Consider the following 13,312-nt stretch of genomic DNA (forward strand, 5'->3'; position numbering starts at 1 on the left):
TGTGTGCCGGTGTGTGTGTGTGATGGAGGTACAGAGCGTTGGGGAGGATTGTTAGCTGACTTTGGGGAGAGTGAAGAGGACCAAAATGGGGCAATGGTGAGTGGAGGAAAGAGATGTTAGATTGAGTGTTGAGAATATACTTTAAGCCCTTTGATCTTTCTCGTGGGACTGGGTAAATATTTTTAACTATTTAAATTACATTGTTATACAGGAGTGCTGTTTCTTCTGCTGTGTTTTGTGTCTACTCTGAACCACAGAGGGCATCCCTATTCATATCAAAGATGAATGCCTTCCTTATGAATGAAGGTTTCCTATGGAGAAAATGACACCAGCTTACCTTATTTCCATGCCTTTCAACACTCTTTTGGCACCAGGTAAGCTCCATCAATGCACATACATTGCTTAAGATGAAAGTGCAGCTGAACAGGCCCCTGTTTTGGAAAAAAGGCAAGTTGGTTTGAGTCTGTCTTTTAAATTGGGGTCTCGTCTTCATGTCTGATCAAGGGGGATCTTCTGGAGCTTCTGTCTAGAGCTCTTTGGATGTTCTGCCTGCAGTTATTTAGGTCTGTTATGAGCTGAAGCCTCAACTCTGAAAAGGCTCTGAGATTCTACTTCGCCTCAGGACCCATAAAGCCTCCTGCCCTAGACCTTATTCTGGCCTCAAACTCCTGGCGCAGGCACATGGCTGATACCACAGGGTCTCCATCTAAAATGTCTGGAGGGCCTCGGGAACCTCTTTTAATTGGTTTATCTTTAGTGTAGAGGCTCCTTGCATAACATTGGCATCTTTCGAGAAGGAATACATTGGCAGTCAACCTGTAGGCTGTAATCCCTATGGGAAAGGAAGGCAAGGCCTCCAGAAGGCCTCTGTTGACAATGGACATGTGGGGGCCAGACAAGCAGAACTATTAACCATCTGCATCCAGTAATGGCAGAAATCTGATGAAATGGCCTGGGTACTGCCCCAGACATCTGGTACCACAGCATCCTTCACTGAGAAGGCACTTAAAGGAAGAGGTAAAGAGACAGGAGTTTCTTTTTCAAAGTCTTCACTTGTAGGATCCTGTCCTTTGGCCTTTACTATCTCTGGTGGCTCTGTCAACATATACAGTTGTCTCTCTGTATCCACAGGGCACTGGTTCCAGGAGTCTCTGCAAATATTAAAATCCGTGGATGCTCAAATACTTTATAAAAGATGGTATAGTCCACTGAATACAGTTGACCCTCCATATCCATGGATTAAACAATTTGTGGTTGATGGAACCCCTTAATGAGAAACCTGCAAATAGGGAGTGCTGATTTTACATTTATTAAGAATCATCCACGTATAAGTAGACCCAGGCAGTTCACACCCATGTTGTTCAAGTGTCAACTGTAATTGGCCCACTTAGGGCTGGGAGAACAGCTAAAAAGCAACTGACAATGATGGGAACTTGGGTAAGTCAGTGTCATTGGTCCAGGCTTTTATTACCCTATATGTGGTAAATAAAGTCACTTTATCACCTACCATGTGGGAGATTCTATCTATCATCTATCATCTATCTATCTAGTGATTATGAGCATTCAGTTTGCTCATTCCAACTTGACCTGACTTTGCCCACGAATCATGTTTATGGTCAGTTCCAACTGCTCTTTCTAGTTCCATTTTCCCCTTTGCTCTTGGCACAGAAATTCTGGACGGGCAAGGGAGTAAGTCCCTCTGTATCTGGATTATTTTCACTCATTCCATAAAACATGCATTGCTTTCTCTACCATGTGTCAGGCATTGTTCTGGCCATTTCAGATATATTTGTGAACAATATAGAGAGAGATCCCTGTGGGGGTGGAGTTGAGGGGAAGATAGATAATAATAAGCAATAAACAATAAACATAAATATATAAATCATATAGTATGTTAGGAGATAATAAATGCTTTGAGGACAAGAAAGAACAAGGTTGTGCAGGTTAAGGGTGATCAAGAGTGTCAGGATGCAGGGAAAGGGCAAGTTTCGGTATTACACAGGGTGGTCAAATGGGTCTTACTGAAAAGTTGAAAATATAAAGACTGCAGAAATGAGAAAGTTGGAAGTAGACTCTGGGCAAGAGTGTTACGGTAGAGGGTACATCTACATCAAGGAGGCTGGGCTCCCAGAATGAGTGAGGAAGGGAGTATCCAGAGAGGAAGACAGGGAATTCCCTGGTGGTCCAGCGATTAGAACTCTGTGCTTCCACTGCCAGGGATCTGAGTTCGATTCCTGGTTGGGGAACTAAGATCCTGCAAGTCATGCAGCTTGGCCAAAAAAAAAAAAAGAGAGAGAATAAAATAAAATACTCCAAAAAAGAAAGAGGTGAGTGCTGGGAGAGGTGGGTAGATAACTAATGCATGACCTCTTTTGGCCATTATAAAGACTAGTTTTTATACTGAGAGGAATAGGGACTTATTAAAGAGTAACCCTAAAAGAATTAGAGGAGAGGGGGCTTTTGAAGTTTTGATTAGAAGAGTGATATGGTCTAAAGTATATTCTAAAAGGATCACTCTGGCTTCTTTGCTGAAGGCCAGAGTAGAAGTGGGGAGACTTGACAGGTGGGCACAGTGGTAATCCAGGAGAGAGATGATGGTATCTTTGACTAGGATGGCAGCCATGAAGGAGGTGAGAAGTGGCTGGATTCTGGGTGTATTCTGTTGGTAGAGTTAATTCCTACCAGATCTGATGTGCATGCGAGAAGAAGACAAGAGTCAAGGATAACTCAGTTTTCTGGCCTGAACCACTGAAAGAATAGAGTTGCCACCCATTAAGATAGGAAAGACTGCAGGTAGATAAAGTTTGGGGAGCATCTCGAGAATTCAGTTTTGGACATCTTGAGTTTGAAGATACGGGGCAGACAGCTGGATATATGAGTCTAGAGTTCAGGGAAGAGGTCTGGACTAGAGATATAAATGTGGGTCACGGGTGTATTGATTTTATTTAAAACCACATATCTGGATGAGATCATCAAAAGAGGTGGATAAAGAAGAGCAAAGGATTGAAGTCTGAGTCCTGGGCAAGTCAACATTTAGAGGCCAGGGAAAAGAGGGGGAGCCATGGAAAGAGACCAAGAAGGTGGGTGCAGTGAGAGAGGACAGAAACCAAGAGAGTGAGATGCTCTGGAAGACTAGGGAAAAACATATGGAGGAGGATGTGGTCCATTATATCAGATGCTGTTAATAAAATGAGAACTGAGAATTGGCCACTGGATTTAGTTAAGTCATGGTGACTTGGACCAGAATAATTTCTGTGGAACTCTGAGGGACATTAGACCTGATTATGGGGTTGGTGTAAGAGAGGACTGGAAGAGAGGAACTGGACATAGCAAGTACAGATAATTCTTCTGAGGGATCTGCTCTAAAGTGGAGCAAACAAATGCGACAGAGGCTGCCAAGGGAAGTACAGTCATTAAAAGATTTATTTTTTTTTAAAGATGCAGGAAATAATAGCATGTTTGTGTGCTGATGGAAAGAATCCAGCAGAGAGTAATAATTTGGTGTAGGAGAGGAAAGAATTACTGAGTAATGTCCGTGAGTAGGTGAGAGGGACTGGATTGCCTACACAAGTGGAGGAATTTGCTTTTGATGGATGAGTCAGCACTGAGATAGTAGGTGGAAAGGCAAAGTATGAAGATGAAACTGCTGGAGAGGATAAATGCAATGTTAGGGATCTGCAGCTTTCTCCTTTGGCTTCTTCTATTTTCCCAGGGGAAAAAGAATCCCATTAGATTCTTTTAGAATTCAGGTGATAGACAGTGTGGAGGGAATATGAAGGGTTTGAGAAGAGAAAAGAAAGTATAAACTGTCATCCAGGAGCCTAGGTGAGTGAGTGGGCCAGGGAAACCCAAATATTACAGTTGGGAAGCACTAAGGGCCCACTTAAGTTTCATCAGTATGAACTTCAAATGAGGTCAAGCAGCCTGGCTGTGTGTATTTCTCCAGCTGATATGGTCATGAAATTTTACACTGGGAGGGGAGTAAGAACATCAAAGGGGTGGACAACAGTGAAGGGTGGTGGGATCAATTGATTGAAGGTTCTCGTTGGGTCAGAGGATAACTGAGATCAAGCAAGGGGATAACTTGGAAAGATAGGAGGATGCATAAAATTGAGATTATGGAGGGATTGCAGTCATGTGTAATCACAACTATGGGTTGAGGGGAGGGAAAAATCACTGGAGGACAGAAATTCAAGAGATTGAAAGGTTTGGGTATTGGAAGGGTCACTGACATGTATACCGAATCACCAAGAGTTAAGACAGTGTTGGAAAGAGTGATGGTGAACCAAGATCTAGAAAAATTGCAAACAAAATATGGCCAGGGGGTCAGGAGAAGATAGCAGTGATTGGTAAAATCTGATAAGATGCAACTGAATGTGGTATGCAAGAGAGTACTTGCAAAGGTGACAATCAGGATTAAGGAGGACACCTATTTCCCCTCTAGGCCTAGGGAAGAGGGCTGGGAGAAAAAACTCAGGCCCCACTGGAGATGGCTGTGGGGTCAGCAATGAACTCAGGGGAGAGCTGGGGGTCCCACAGGGAAAGAAGTGAAGAGGATGCTCAGAGAATAGACTGAGGATAAAGGAAGGCTCGCTAATCATGGATTATGAACTCCAGATGTCACGGAAGAAGAGTTTCAAGAGTGCGGAGGGTGGGAGAGGCCACAGAATAGGAGAAAGACAGGGCCTCTGCGAGCCAGGGATATTTCAGGACTGACATAACAGGAGCGAGTTCACCGTGAGATTAGTCCCATTGGATACAAAGCAGATGATGGTGACAAGGCTGAGCGCTGGGATTTCGGGGGCTCCCACTAATGCGGGAGGTGAGAGGAGGCTCTCTGAAGAGAACGTGCCCCGACCCAGCCAGTCAACTCCCTGAAGGGGCCTTTCCTACTCCTTTCCTGGTCTCTTAATTTGTCGCCTTTTCCAAAGGCAGTTGTGACAAGCCTGAGTGCTACACTATCCACTGGGTTTGAAAGAAGGTGAACAGACTTTCCTGTCTCTGACAGCTGAATTTCCTGTTTCTCTAAAAGCCCTAAAAGTACTTCATCACATTCATGCCCTCCACACCCCAGAGTACACATCCGGGGCTCTGTTGACACACTTGTCCCATGGAGTACTGCCAAGAAGGTCCAAGTTCAAATATTCAGGGCTGAAACTCTCCCACATGGACATTTGGGGAAGGCTGAGGGAGTCCCAGGGTCTATCAAGTAGTCCATCTAAGGCCATCTCATCCGCCTTCACGTCGCCACACAAAACCTTCTCTCCTCTCTGCCGGCACAGTAAACTGCTTTGGCAGGAAAGCTTCCAAGTTTGGGGAAGATGGTTTTCCCTCCTGTGGTCCACATTTCAGAGTGCACAGCTGCTCACCATCTTGGTGAATGAGACCGTGCTTCAGTTCCTGGCTGCTCAAACCCCAGTTAATCACTTGGTCCTCGTCTTCATTCAGCTCCTCTTCCGGGCTCAGTTCTGTCCTGGTTGAAAGCCAGACCCATTCCTTTGGGCTCGCTCACAGCCTGAGCCGGCAGCCCTCTAATCACCTCCAGGGTGTGCTTCTGGACACTTCCCAAGGCACTTCCAGAAGGAGGTTTGGGGAAGGCAGCCCAAGATGCTAATAAAAGGGTGGTGTTTGCAAAGATACATGAAAGGACGAGCTTCTGGGAAGCAGCTGATGTTCTGACATCCAAGTCAGTTGTTCAAACGCTAATTTCTCATCTTGGGGTCTTCCGGGATCTCAGAAAACTGCTCTGCTCTGGTATGGCTGGGTGCCTTGTCCAGGGGAGCCCTACTTTGTCTCCTACCCTCACTTTAACTTACCTCAACTATTCTACCTTAACCAGCTCTCTAGAAAAGATATCCAAACCAGAATGTGACTAGTTAGACTCAACAGTTACCTCTTCAGTGAATAACTGCATTTTAGTGAGAGAGATGGGGGTCAGCAAATTCAAATGTTAATGGGCCAATAGGAGGATGGGAGTGAAAAACAGGATGCGATGGCTGGGATTGGGGTGGACCACAAAATACTCATCAGTGTGGCCAGCTCTTAAGATTTAGGGGGAGAAGCTAAAAGAAAAAGAAAGAAAGAAAACCCACATATTTCTGTACCATCTTCCAATTTTAAATGCTTTGTAATTAACTCAACTTTTAAAAAACACTAGGAAACAGACTAATATCTTTGGATCGCCTTGGCCCATGGCCCAAGACGCGACAGCAGTGACCTGTAAGCACACATCTGATTCTGTGTTGAGCACAATCGTTCTTTTATGGTTGATTTTTAGTTAGAAGGCCACTTGGGGCTCCTTGTGGTCCTGAAATCACACAGGAAGGCATGACCTTGTTGACTGTATCCAGGCCACTCAGAGTCCTCCTCCTATGGGCAGTCTGTTCCTCTGTACTCTGGAGTCTTGGAATAGGTTGCCTGGCCCCCTCAGGAAAACCATCAATTTCCATGAAGCTGCAATCACTGGGGCCTGCTAGAGGCTGGTGGGTGTTACAGCAATGTCTTCCTCACTGTGAAAGGCAGGTGAAGGCTGAAGTGGAGTCATTTCAATCTCTGGTCAGAAAAAGCGTCCGAGTCGATTACGCTACAGCAGAGGTTCCACAAGTAGCCACCGGAGTCAGATCCCTGGGCTTGAAACGCTCCTCTTCTAGTTAATTAGTCTCTCTGACCTCAGTTTTCTCATCTGTAAAACAGGGAATTAATAGTACAGTCTAAGTCGGGTTCAGCATAATGAGCTGGGCAAGTGCTTCCTGTGCACAGCCACTGAAGAGTAAGCACCCACATTGGAAAAGGGGGTTTGACTTCATTTTCAAACCAGGGCTCTATTTAGTATTTAGTGAGAGCTTATTCTTACAGTCACATTTGAAAACTGGTGGTTCAGATCTGTTTCACTCATCATCTTCAAACCTGCCTTGCTCTTTGCCACTCTCTCCTGGAGCCATGAGATTCTTTGAGATTCTGGGGACAATTTTTGTGTCTGAATCCCTTAGCCCCAGGCGGTGGAACTTCATTAGCCTTTTCCCCAGTGGAGTCTTTTTCTGTCCAACAGGCTCTTTCTCAGCGAGCTGCACCTCAACAAGTCCCAAGCTCAGGAGGCTGGTTCAGAAAGTCCCACTAAACTCCTGGGAACCAGCGTGCTGGGTTCTCTCTTTTCTAATGCGGCCATACCCACTCTTTGCATGTACTTAACTCCCCCTCCTTCCTTTTCCCCTTCTTTTAAATACAGTCTGCCTCCAGTCTGTTCCCCACCATCACCCCCTCCCCCCAAACAAAAAGTGCTATCAAAAATTCAGAATCAAACTTTACATTTTAAGATGTGAGTTAGTTGGTTGCCTTCCAACCTAAGGCAGCATCCCCTCATGCATCTTTGTAAGGGGAGCCAGCATTTCCGGAAGACTGGCCACACAGCCTGGGGTCCCTGGAAGAAGTCTAAAAAAATACCAGCGCAAGAAGGGAGCCGTCTGCGAATGGCAGTTAGGGAGGTGTATCCACAGTACAGAGAAAACCCTCAGGTTAGGCAGTTAGGGGATCTGGGGACAGGAAAGGGACGCCAGGCCTCAGAAACAGATGGAGTCCGCCGCCCCTCCCGACTCAGAGAGCCGCCTGCAACTCAACGATGGCCGGAAGTGCTGGGCTCGGAAGAGGGTGCGCGGGGAGGAGCTGCCTGCGCGCGGCATCTCCCAACTCGCTGCACTGGGACGTTTATAGCACCTGTGTTTCTAGACCTGTCTCCACCTGGATTTCTGCGGTCTGTGGCTGAAGCGTGTGTAGGGGGGATGAGGGAGCGCTTAGCCTCTTGCGGCTGATTCTCGGCCTCTGGGCTGTGGCTGGAAAGGGAGTTCTAGTATCCAAACGAAGGGCCATATCGGGGAACCTCGAGGCTGAGCGGCTCTTACCGTGCAGCGTTTGCAAAGAAGTGGGCGGTTAGGCCCGGTGAAACCCGGGGCTTTCCAACCCCACCTCGTGTTCTATTGACCGCAGCCGTGGGCGTGGGTGAGGCGGGTGGGGGCTCCGGGGGAAGTGGCTCCCATCTTCCTCGTCGCCTGGGAGCTCTGGCTTTCCCTTTCCTGCTCATCCAAAGGGTTAAAGCCTGAACAATTGTCCACTCTCCGAAGGGGGGATGGGGTGGGGGTGGGGGTGGGGGTGGGGGTGGGGTGGGGGGTGAAGGTATCTGCGTTTGGAAAGAGGAGCCCAAAGGGCCCGGGGTGGCCATTCTCTATTCAGACCCATGTGTAGAGTCCAGGCCATCCGGGTCTGCATCCTCAACTTCCCCTAATCACTACGTGCCTGGTTGTTCTCAGACTGCGATGACATCATTTTAAAAAATGAAAATAACTGCTCTTTAGGCTTTTAAAGAACCTGGAGGGCAAATAAACCCGAGGAAGAGTCTTCCGCGTTTTCCGCCGGTCCCTGAGGCGGCCGTCTAAAGTGCCTACCTGTAAAGCCGCCCTGTCTGCACCACCAGAAGAGGCCCTGGGCAGGGTGGGACGGCAGCGGTACCTAGAGAAACGAGAACATCGTCGATGTTGATCCAGCCAGTTCCTTTTCTCACTCAACCTCGGGGCGGCACAAACGTGGTAGCGCTGTTGTTAGGGTGACCATTTCACAGGTGGAGAAACTGAGGCTTAGAAAGGCCAAGGGACGTGCCCCCAAAGGGAGGTAGCAAGGGCCACCTTCAGTTTCAAACTCAGATTCCGGGGGCCCGCAGGGGTCGGCGGCCGCCAGGGGTGGGGTGGGGGGCGCGGCGGGGACCGAGGAGATGGGAGGGCGGGCGCGGGGCGGGGGCGGTTCAGCTGGCGGCGGCCTCGCGGGGAGGAGACGGGGCCGGGGAAGCCGCACAGGTCTGGGGCCGCTCGAGGGCCGGTTTGGTCGCCGGGACTAGAGGAGGCCCTCCGGGAATCCGGAGCGGGACTGCGAGGCCCGGGCAGCTGCCAGACGCGGCTGGTGACTGGCCCGCGCCGCCGGCCCCCACCTCCGGGCCGCGCTGCGGTCGGGCAGCGAGCAGGCCGCATACCGCTCGGCGCAGAGGAAATGGCTGGAATTCCTCCCGCGGCGCCTCGCGCTCGGGCCTCGGGGCGGGCGGGGCGCTGGCGAGGGCTGCGCGGCTCCCAGCCCGCGGCACCGAGAGGGGACCCGTTTCCTGGGAGCGCCGCCGTCACTCACTGCCAGCATCCGCGCTCCCCGGGCACAGGCTCGGCCCCCACAGAGCCTCCACGGTCCTGCCCAGTCTCCTGGCCCCTTAACCTGTCCCTGGTTGTCTGGGCCAGCCATCTGGGAAGCGGTTCTGTGCCCCTGCTCAGTCCCCTCGGGCCTCCCTGCCGATCAGGCCTCGGGCCCCACTTCTGGGATGGTGCAAACGGGGCTCACTGCACGCCAGGGCCCCAGCAGAGCGTGATGCTGAAGCTCCAGGCAGCTGCGGCTGCCTCTGCAAGCCGCAGCCTACGCTTTTGGAAAGCTTTGGCCACTGCTATCTGCGAATGTTCTAGGCTATTGAAGTGTTTGTTAAATGAGTGAATGAATGAGAATTGGGCAGGCACAGTACTAACAAAAGCAGAGACCAAAGGAAAAACAGGCCAAATGTAGATCCTGCTACAAAGTGCTCAGTTTTCCTTCCTGCACACAGAAAGAACCTGCCACCGTGAGGCAAACCCAACCCAAAGGGCTTGGCACCAAGACTACTTTGACCTTCACACCTTGAGCCTGGTCTTAATGCCAAGGCCGATTCTCACTGTCTTCCCCTTGCTCTAAGCTCTGAGCTTAGTTTAGCGGTAAGTGCCTCCTTTTCCTAGCTCACCCTTCCACATCTCCACCTACAATACTTCCCATGCTGGCCCTCCTCCTTTCTTTTCTTTTTTTGCCCATACCCCATGACATGTAGGATCTTAGTTCCCAGACCAGGGATCAAACCTAAACCCAGGGATGGACCCTGGAGGACCGCTGTGGAAGTCCTTTTTTTTTTCTCCTGGACCTCCTCTTTTCTCTGCAGAAGGTTCAAGAGGGTTTGATTCCACATGAAGTGGGTTGTCTGGACTGGGGCACAGAAGGTGGGGGCCTGCGCCAAGCCTAGGGCTGAGACAGTGGTGGCTGTGTCTGCTCCTCCCATTCCCCTCCTCTCCGCCACCCCCATGGGATAGTTTCAAGCAAGGGAGCAAAGCAGGGACAGGGTTTCCCAAACTGATCCACCTCTGAGTCCAGGTTATCAGTTTAAATCTCTACTCTCTCTAGGGCTCCTCAGTAGCCAGACCTAAACCTGGGGATGCCCCAGGAGGCATTAGGAGGCCAGAGGCAGGCCTGCCCTAAGGCACTTGTCTCTCCTCAGCCAGGCCGAGTGGAGGGTGGTGGAACGGGAGGGGCAGGGAGTAAGGTGTCATTTCCAAGGCTGCCCTGGATGTTTGCCCATGAGGAGCAGGCCCAGGAGGCCTTGGCAGACCCTTCATACCGATGCAGGCAGACAGAAACACAGACAGCTCACAATGACAGTTTTGGTTCTGGGAATTTTGGAAATCAAAACTCCTACATTTTTCAAAAGAAAAAGGAACAGATTTTGGCATCTTTGCTCCAGAAACAGGAACTGACCAAGACAGTGACCTCTAATAATCACTTCCTCATCTCAGTGCTCAGAAGCTGGTGGGTTCCCCCAGCCCTTCTATTTTTGTCCCCAGTGTTCTGTGGTCAGAAACCTGAGGGCTTTAGCAGAGAGAAAGGAAGAGAAAGGAGAAAGGCATAGAAGAGAAGGAGGCAAGGAGGGGAGATATATATATATATATATATATTTTTTTTTTTTACATATTTATTTATTTGGCTGCACTGGATCTTAGTTGCTGCATGTGGGATCTTCAGTTTTCCCTTGCAGCATGCGAATTCTTAGTTGTGGCATGTGGTATCTAGTTCCATGACCAGGGATTGATCCCAGACCCACTGCATTGGGAAAGAAGGGTCTTAGCCACTGGACCACCAGGAAATCCAGGGAGTTATTTTTAAAGTGTGTCCTTGAGGACTGAAGAAGCTGGGAGCCAGATGGGGCTGGGGCTGGGGCCAGAGGGCACCTAATGGATGCTCAGTGTAGCTGTTGTTTCCAGCTCCTCCTGGAGAGAGCACCCACATTCTGTGTTCCTCAGAGCTCACGGTTATGTGAGCCTGTGTCTCATAGCATTGAAGTGTAGCAAACACTCTTAGCCATATTACCTCCTGCTCATTTATTGAGTGCCTACTGCATGTCCAACAAGTTGCTAGGTACTGAATGAATAAGAGACAGGCTTTTCCTTTGAAGAGCTTAGAGTTGGACAGAAGGAATTGGCATTCCAAAAATAAAGCATTAAAGTAATGAAGCTGAAAATAATTGCCAAGAGAGGAGAAAGAGGCCAAATCAGGTTGGGGTGGAGTATGAAAAGCCTTAGGAAGACACATATTTGAAGGGTCGGACGGTAAAGAATCTGCCTGCAATGCAGGAAAAGAAAGTGAAGTCGCTCAGTCGTGTCTAACTCTTTGCCACCCTGTGGACTGTAACCTATCAGGCTCCGACGTCCATGGGAATCTCCAGGCAAGGATATGGAGTGGGTTGCCATTTCCTTCTCCAGAGGATCTTCCCGACCCAGGGATCAAACCCGGGTCTACTGCATTGTGGGCAGATGCCTTACCCTCTGAGCCACCAGCAATGCAGGAAACCCAGGTTCAGTTCCTGTCAGGAAGATCCCCTGGAGGAGGACATGGCAACCCACTCCAGTATTCTAGCCTGGAGAATTCCATGGACAGAAAAGCCTGTTGGGCTACAGTCCATGGGGTCGAAAAGAATTGGACATGACTGAGTAACTTTCACTTGAAAGGCAGATGGGCACTTGCCAGGTGGAGATGGGGAGGGAGGCCCTTCCGGGCGGAAGAACTGCATCCACAAAGGTGCAGGAGAGGGAAAGTGGGAGCATAGCCAGGACGCTGAGCGTGTTGGGCAAAAATGGGTACAGAGGAGTAATGGGAGAAACAGCTGGAGCAGGAAGTGGGTCCACTTTGCAGAGGGCTCTGAGTGCCAGACTGAGGTACGTGGGATTCCTCAGAGGGCCCTGCGGAGGCCTTGACCGGCAGTGGCGTGACACACGCAGCACCACGTGCTGCTGGCAGCTCAGAGAAAGGAGTGAGGCAATGCGGAGGATGGCGGAGGCATGGGGAAACAGCCAGACGCGGCCATGCGAGCTCAGCCAGACCGTTAAAGTGTTTTATAGTCCCGGCCCCTGATATGTGCAGCTGACCTGAAATTGGTCCCACTGCGTAGATCTTTGTTGGTTCAAGGTTTTTGCTGCAAAAACCTGAGCCTCACTGCCCGTATGGGAGCGGAAGGGGTATGGAAGGTGATCCCTGTGTTCTTGTGTGTAATGACCAGAGCGGTAGCTCATGCAAGCAATCATAGTCTCCCTCTCCTGAACAGGCTGATTGCGGGAGGGGGTGGTGCCTGCACTGTCGTGGGAGAGATCACAGGTGTGGGCTCTGAGAAGGGTAAGACCTCGGGGTAGCCCAGATAGGGGAGAGAGAGCAGCCAGTCTCCTGATCAGTCTCCTGGGGTGGGTGGGGCCTGGGGAGGAGGTTCCAGGAGCCAGAGGGTCTGTCAACACACCCAGTTGGACCCTCTCCTAGATCTGTGCCCCTGTTCCTGCATGCGTGCATGCGTGCACGCTCAGCCATGTCTGACTCTTTTCGACCCCATGGACGGTAGCCTACCAGACTCCTCTGTCCATGGAATTTTCCAGGCAAGAATACTGGAGTGGGTTGCCATTTCCTTCTCCAGGGGATCTCCTCCACCCAGAGATCGAACCCGCATCTCTTTCCTCCCCTGCGTTGGCAGGTGGGCCACCAGGGAAGCCCCTGCCCCTAATAGAGCACTTCTCACTCTGGACAGGAAGGAACTTTCTTAGCAATAGGCAGAGAGGATTTACTGGTTGTAATTATTATTATTTTAAAAAATTAAAATACTACCGTCTAGTTCACAAATTTGAAATCCACTCACATTTCTTCCACTCTCCAATGTCTCCTTTTCTTTTCTAATTCAGGATCCAAATCCAGGATCATACATATAATAAATTAAAACAACAACAACAACTGTATTTCTCTTCCTAGATTGTAAGCTCTGAGAGAGCAGAGGTGGTATTTCCCACAAATCCTAGTACTTACTAAGCACGAAATAAAAGGATCAGGATCAGATGCCACATTATAAGGAGAAGTCTTCTGGGTGACAGCAATGGCTGAGTTTACCGTTTTATCAAACACGTCCCCCTCTGTATCCCTCTGTGACTTCTATGAGTGTGACTGACGGCCCACTTCCTGGGGG

The 13,312-nt window shown here is 49.6% G+C and overlaps 1 protein-coding gene across 5 annotated transcripts; it reads right to left on the reverse strand.

The window, feature by feature from the left end:
* Window positions 1-3,421: 3,421 nt before the first annotated feature.
* LOC145546098 (uncharacterized) lies at window positions 3,422-9,474 on the reverse strand. Of its 5 annotated transcripts, none has more exons than XR_014082507.1 (3): window positions 9,163-9,452; window positions 7,896-8,499; window positions 3,422-6,682 (listed from the first exon to the last, which is right to left on the reverse strand). XR_014082507.1 is itself a non-coding variant. In XM_081592000.1 (3 exons), the coding sequence occupies exons 1-3, from the start codon at window positions 9,268-9,270 to the stop codon at window positions 6,647-6,649; spliced, it is 357 nt and encodes a 118-aa protein (XP_081448126.1). In that variant the 5' UTR covers window positions 9,271-9,474; the 3' UTR covers window positions 3,422-6,646. The 5 variants fall into 5 exon arrangements, 2 of the variants coding, with proteins under 2 accessions (XP_081448126.1, XP_081448127.1); XM_081592000.1 differs by having other exon boundaries at window positions 8,436-8,499; window positions 9,014-9,474; XM_081592001.1 differs by lacking the exon at window positions 9,163-9,452 and adding an exon at window positions 8,839-9,017 and having other exon boundaries at window positions 8,436-8,499.
* Window positions 9,475-13,312: the final 3,838 nt, after the last annotated feature.

This window comes from Giraffa tippelskirchi, chromosome 4 (assembly GCF_054371585.1).
Source record: "Giraffa tippelskirchi isolate mGirTip1 chromosome 4, T2T-mGirTip1v1.2.pri, whole genome shotgun sequence".
In the NCBI taxonomy this organism is placed as follows: Eukaryota; Metazoa; Chordata; class Mammalia; order Artiodactyla; family Giraffidae; genus Giraffa; species Giraffa tippelskirchi.

Coding starts and splice junctions, on each gene's coding strand:
- LOC145546098 (XM_081592000.1), bottom strand. CDS start 9,270: ATGGCTGGCCCAGACAACCAGGGACAGGTTAAGGGGCCAGGAGACTGG. Junction 8,500..9,013: donor CATTTCCTCTGCGCCGAGCG/GTATGCGGCCTG, acceptor TCGTTTCTCTAG/GTACCGCTGCCGTCCCACCC. Junction 6,683..8,435: donor CAGACAGGGCGGCTTTACAG/GTAGGCACTTTA, acceptor CCTGTTTTACAG/ATGAGAAAACTGAGGTCAGA.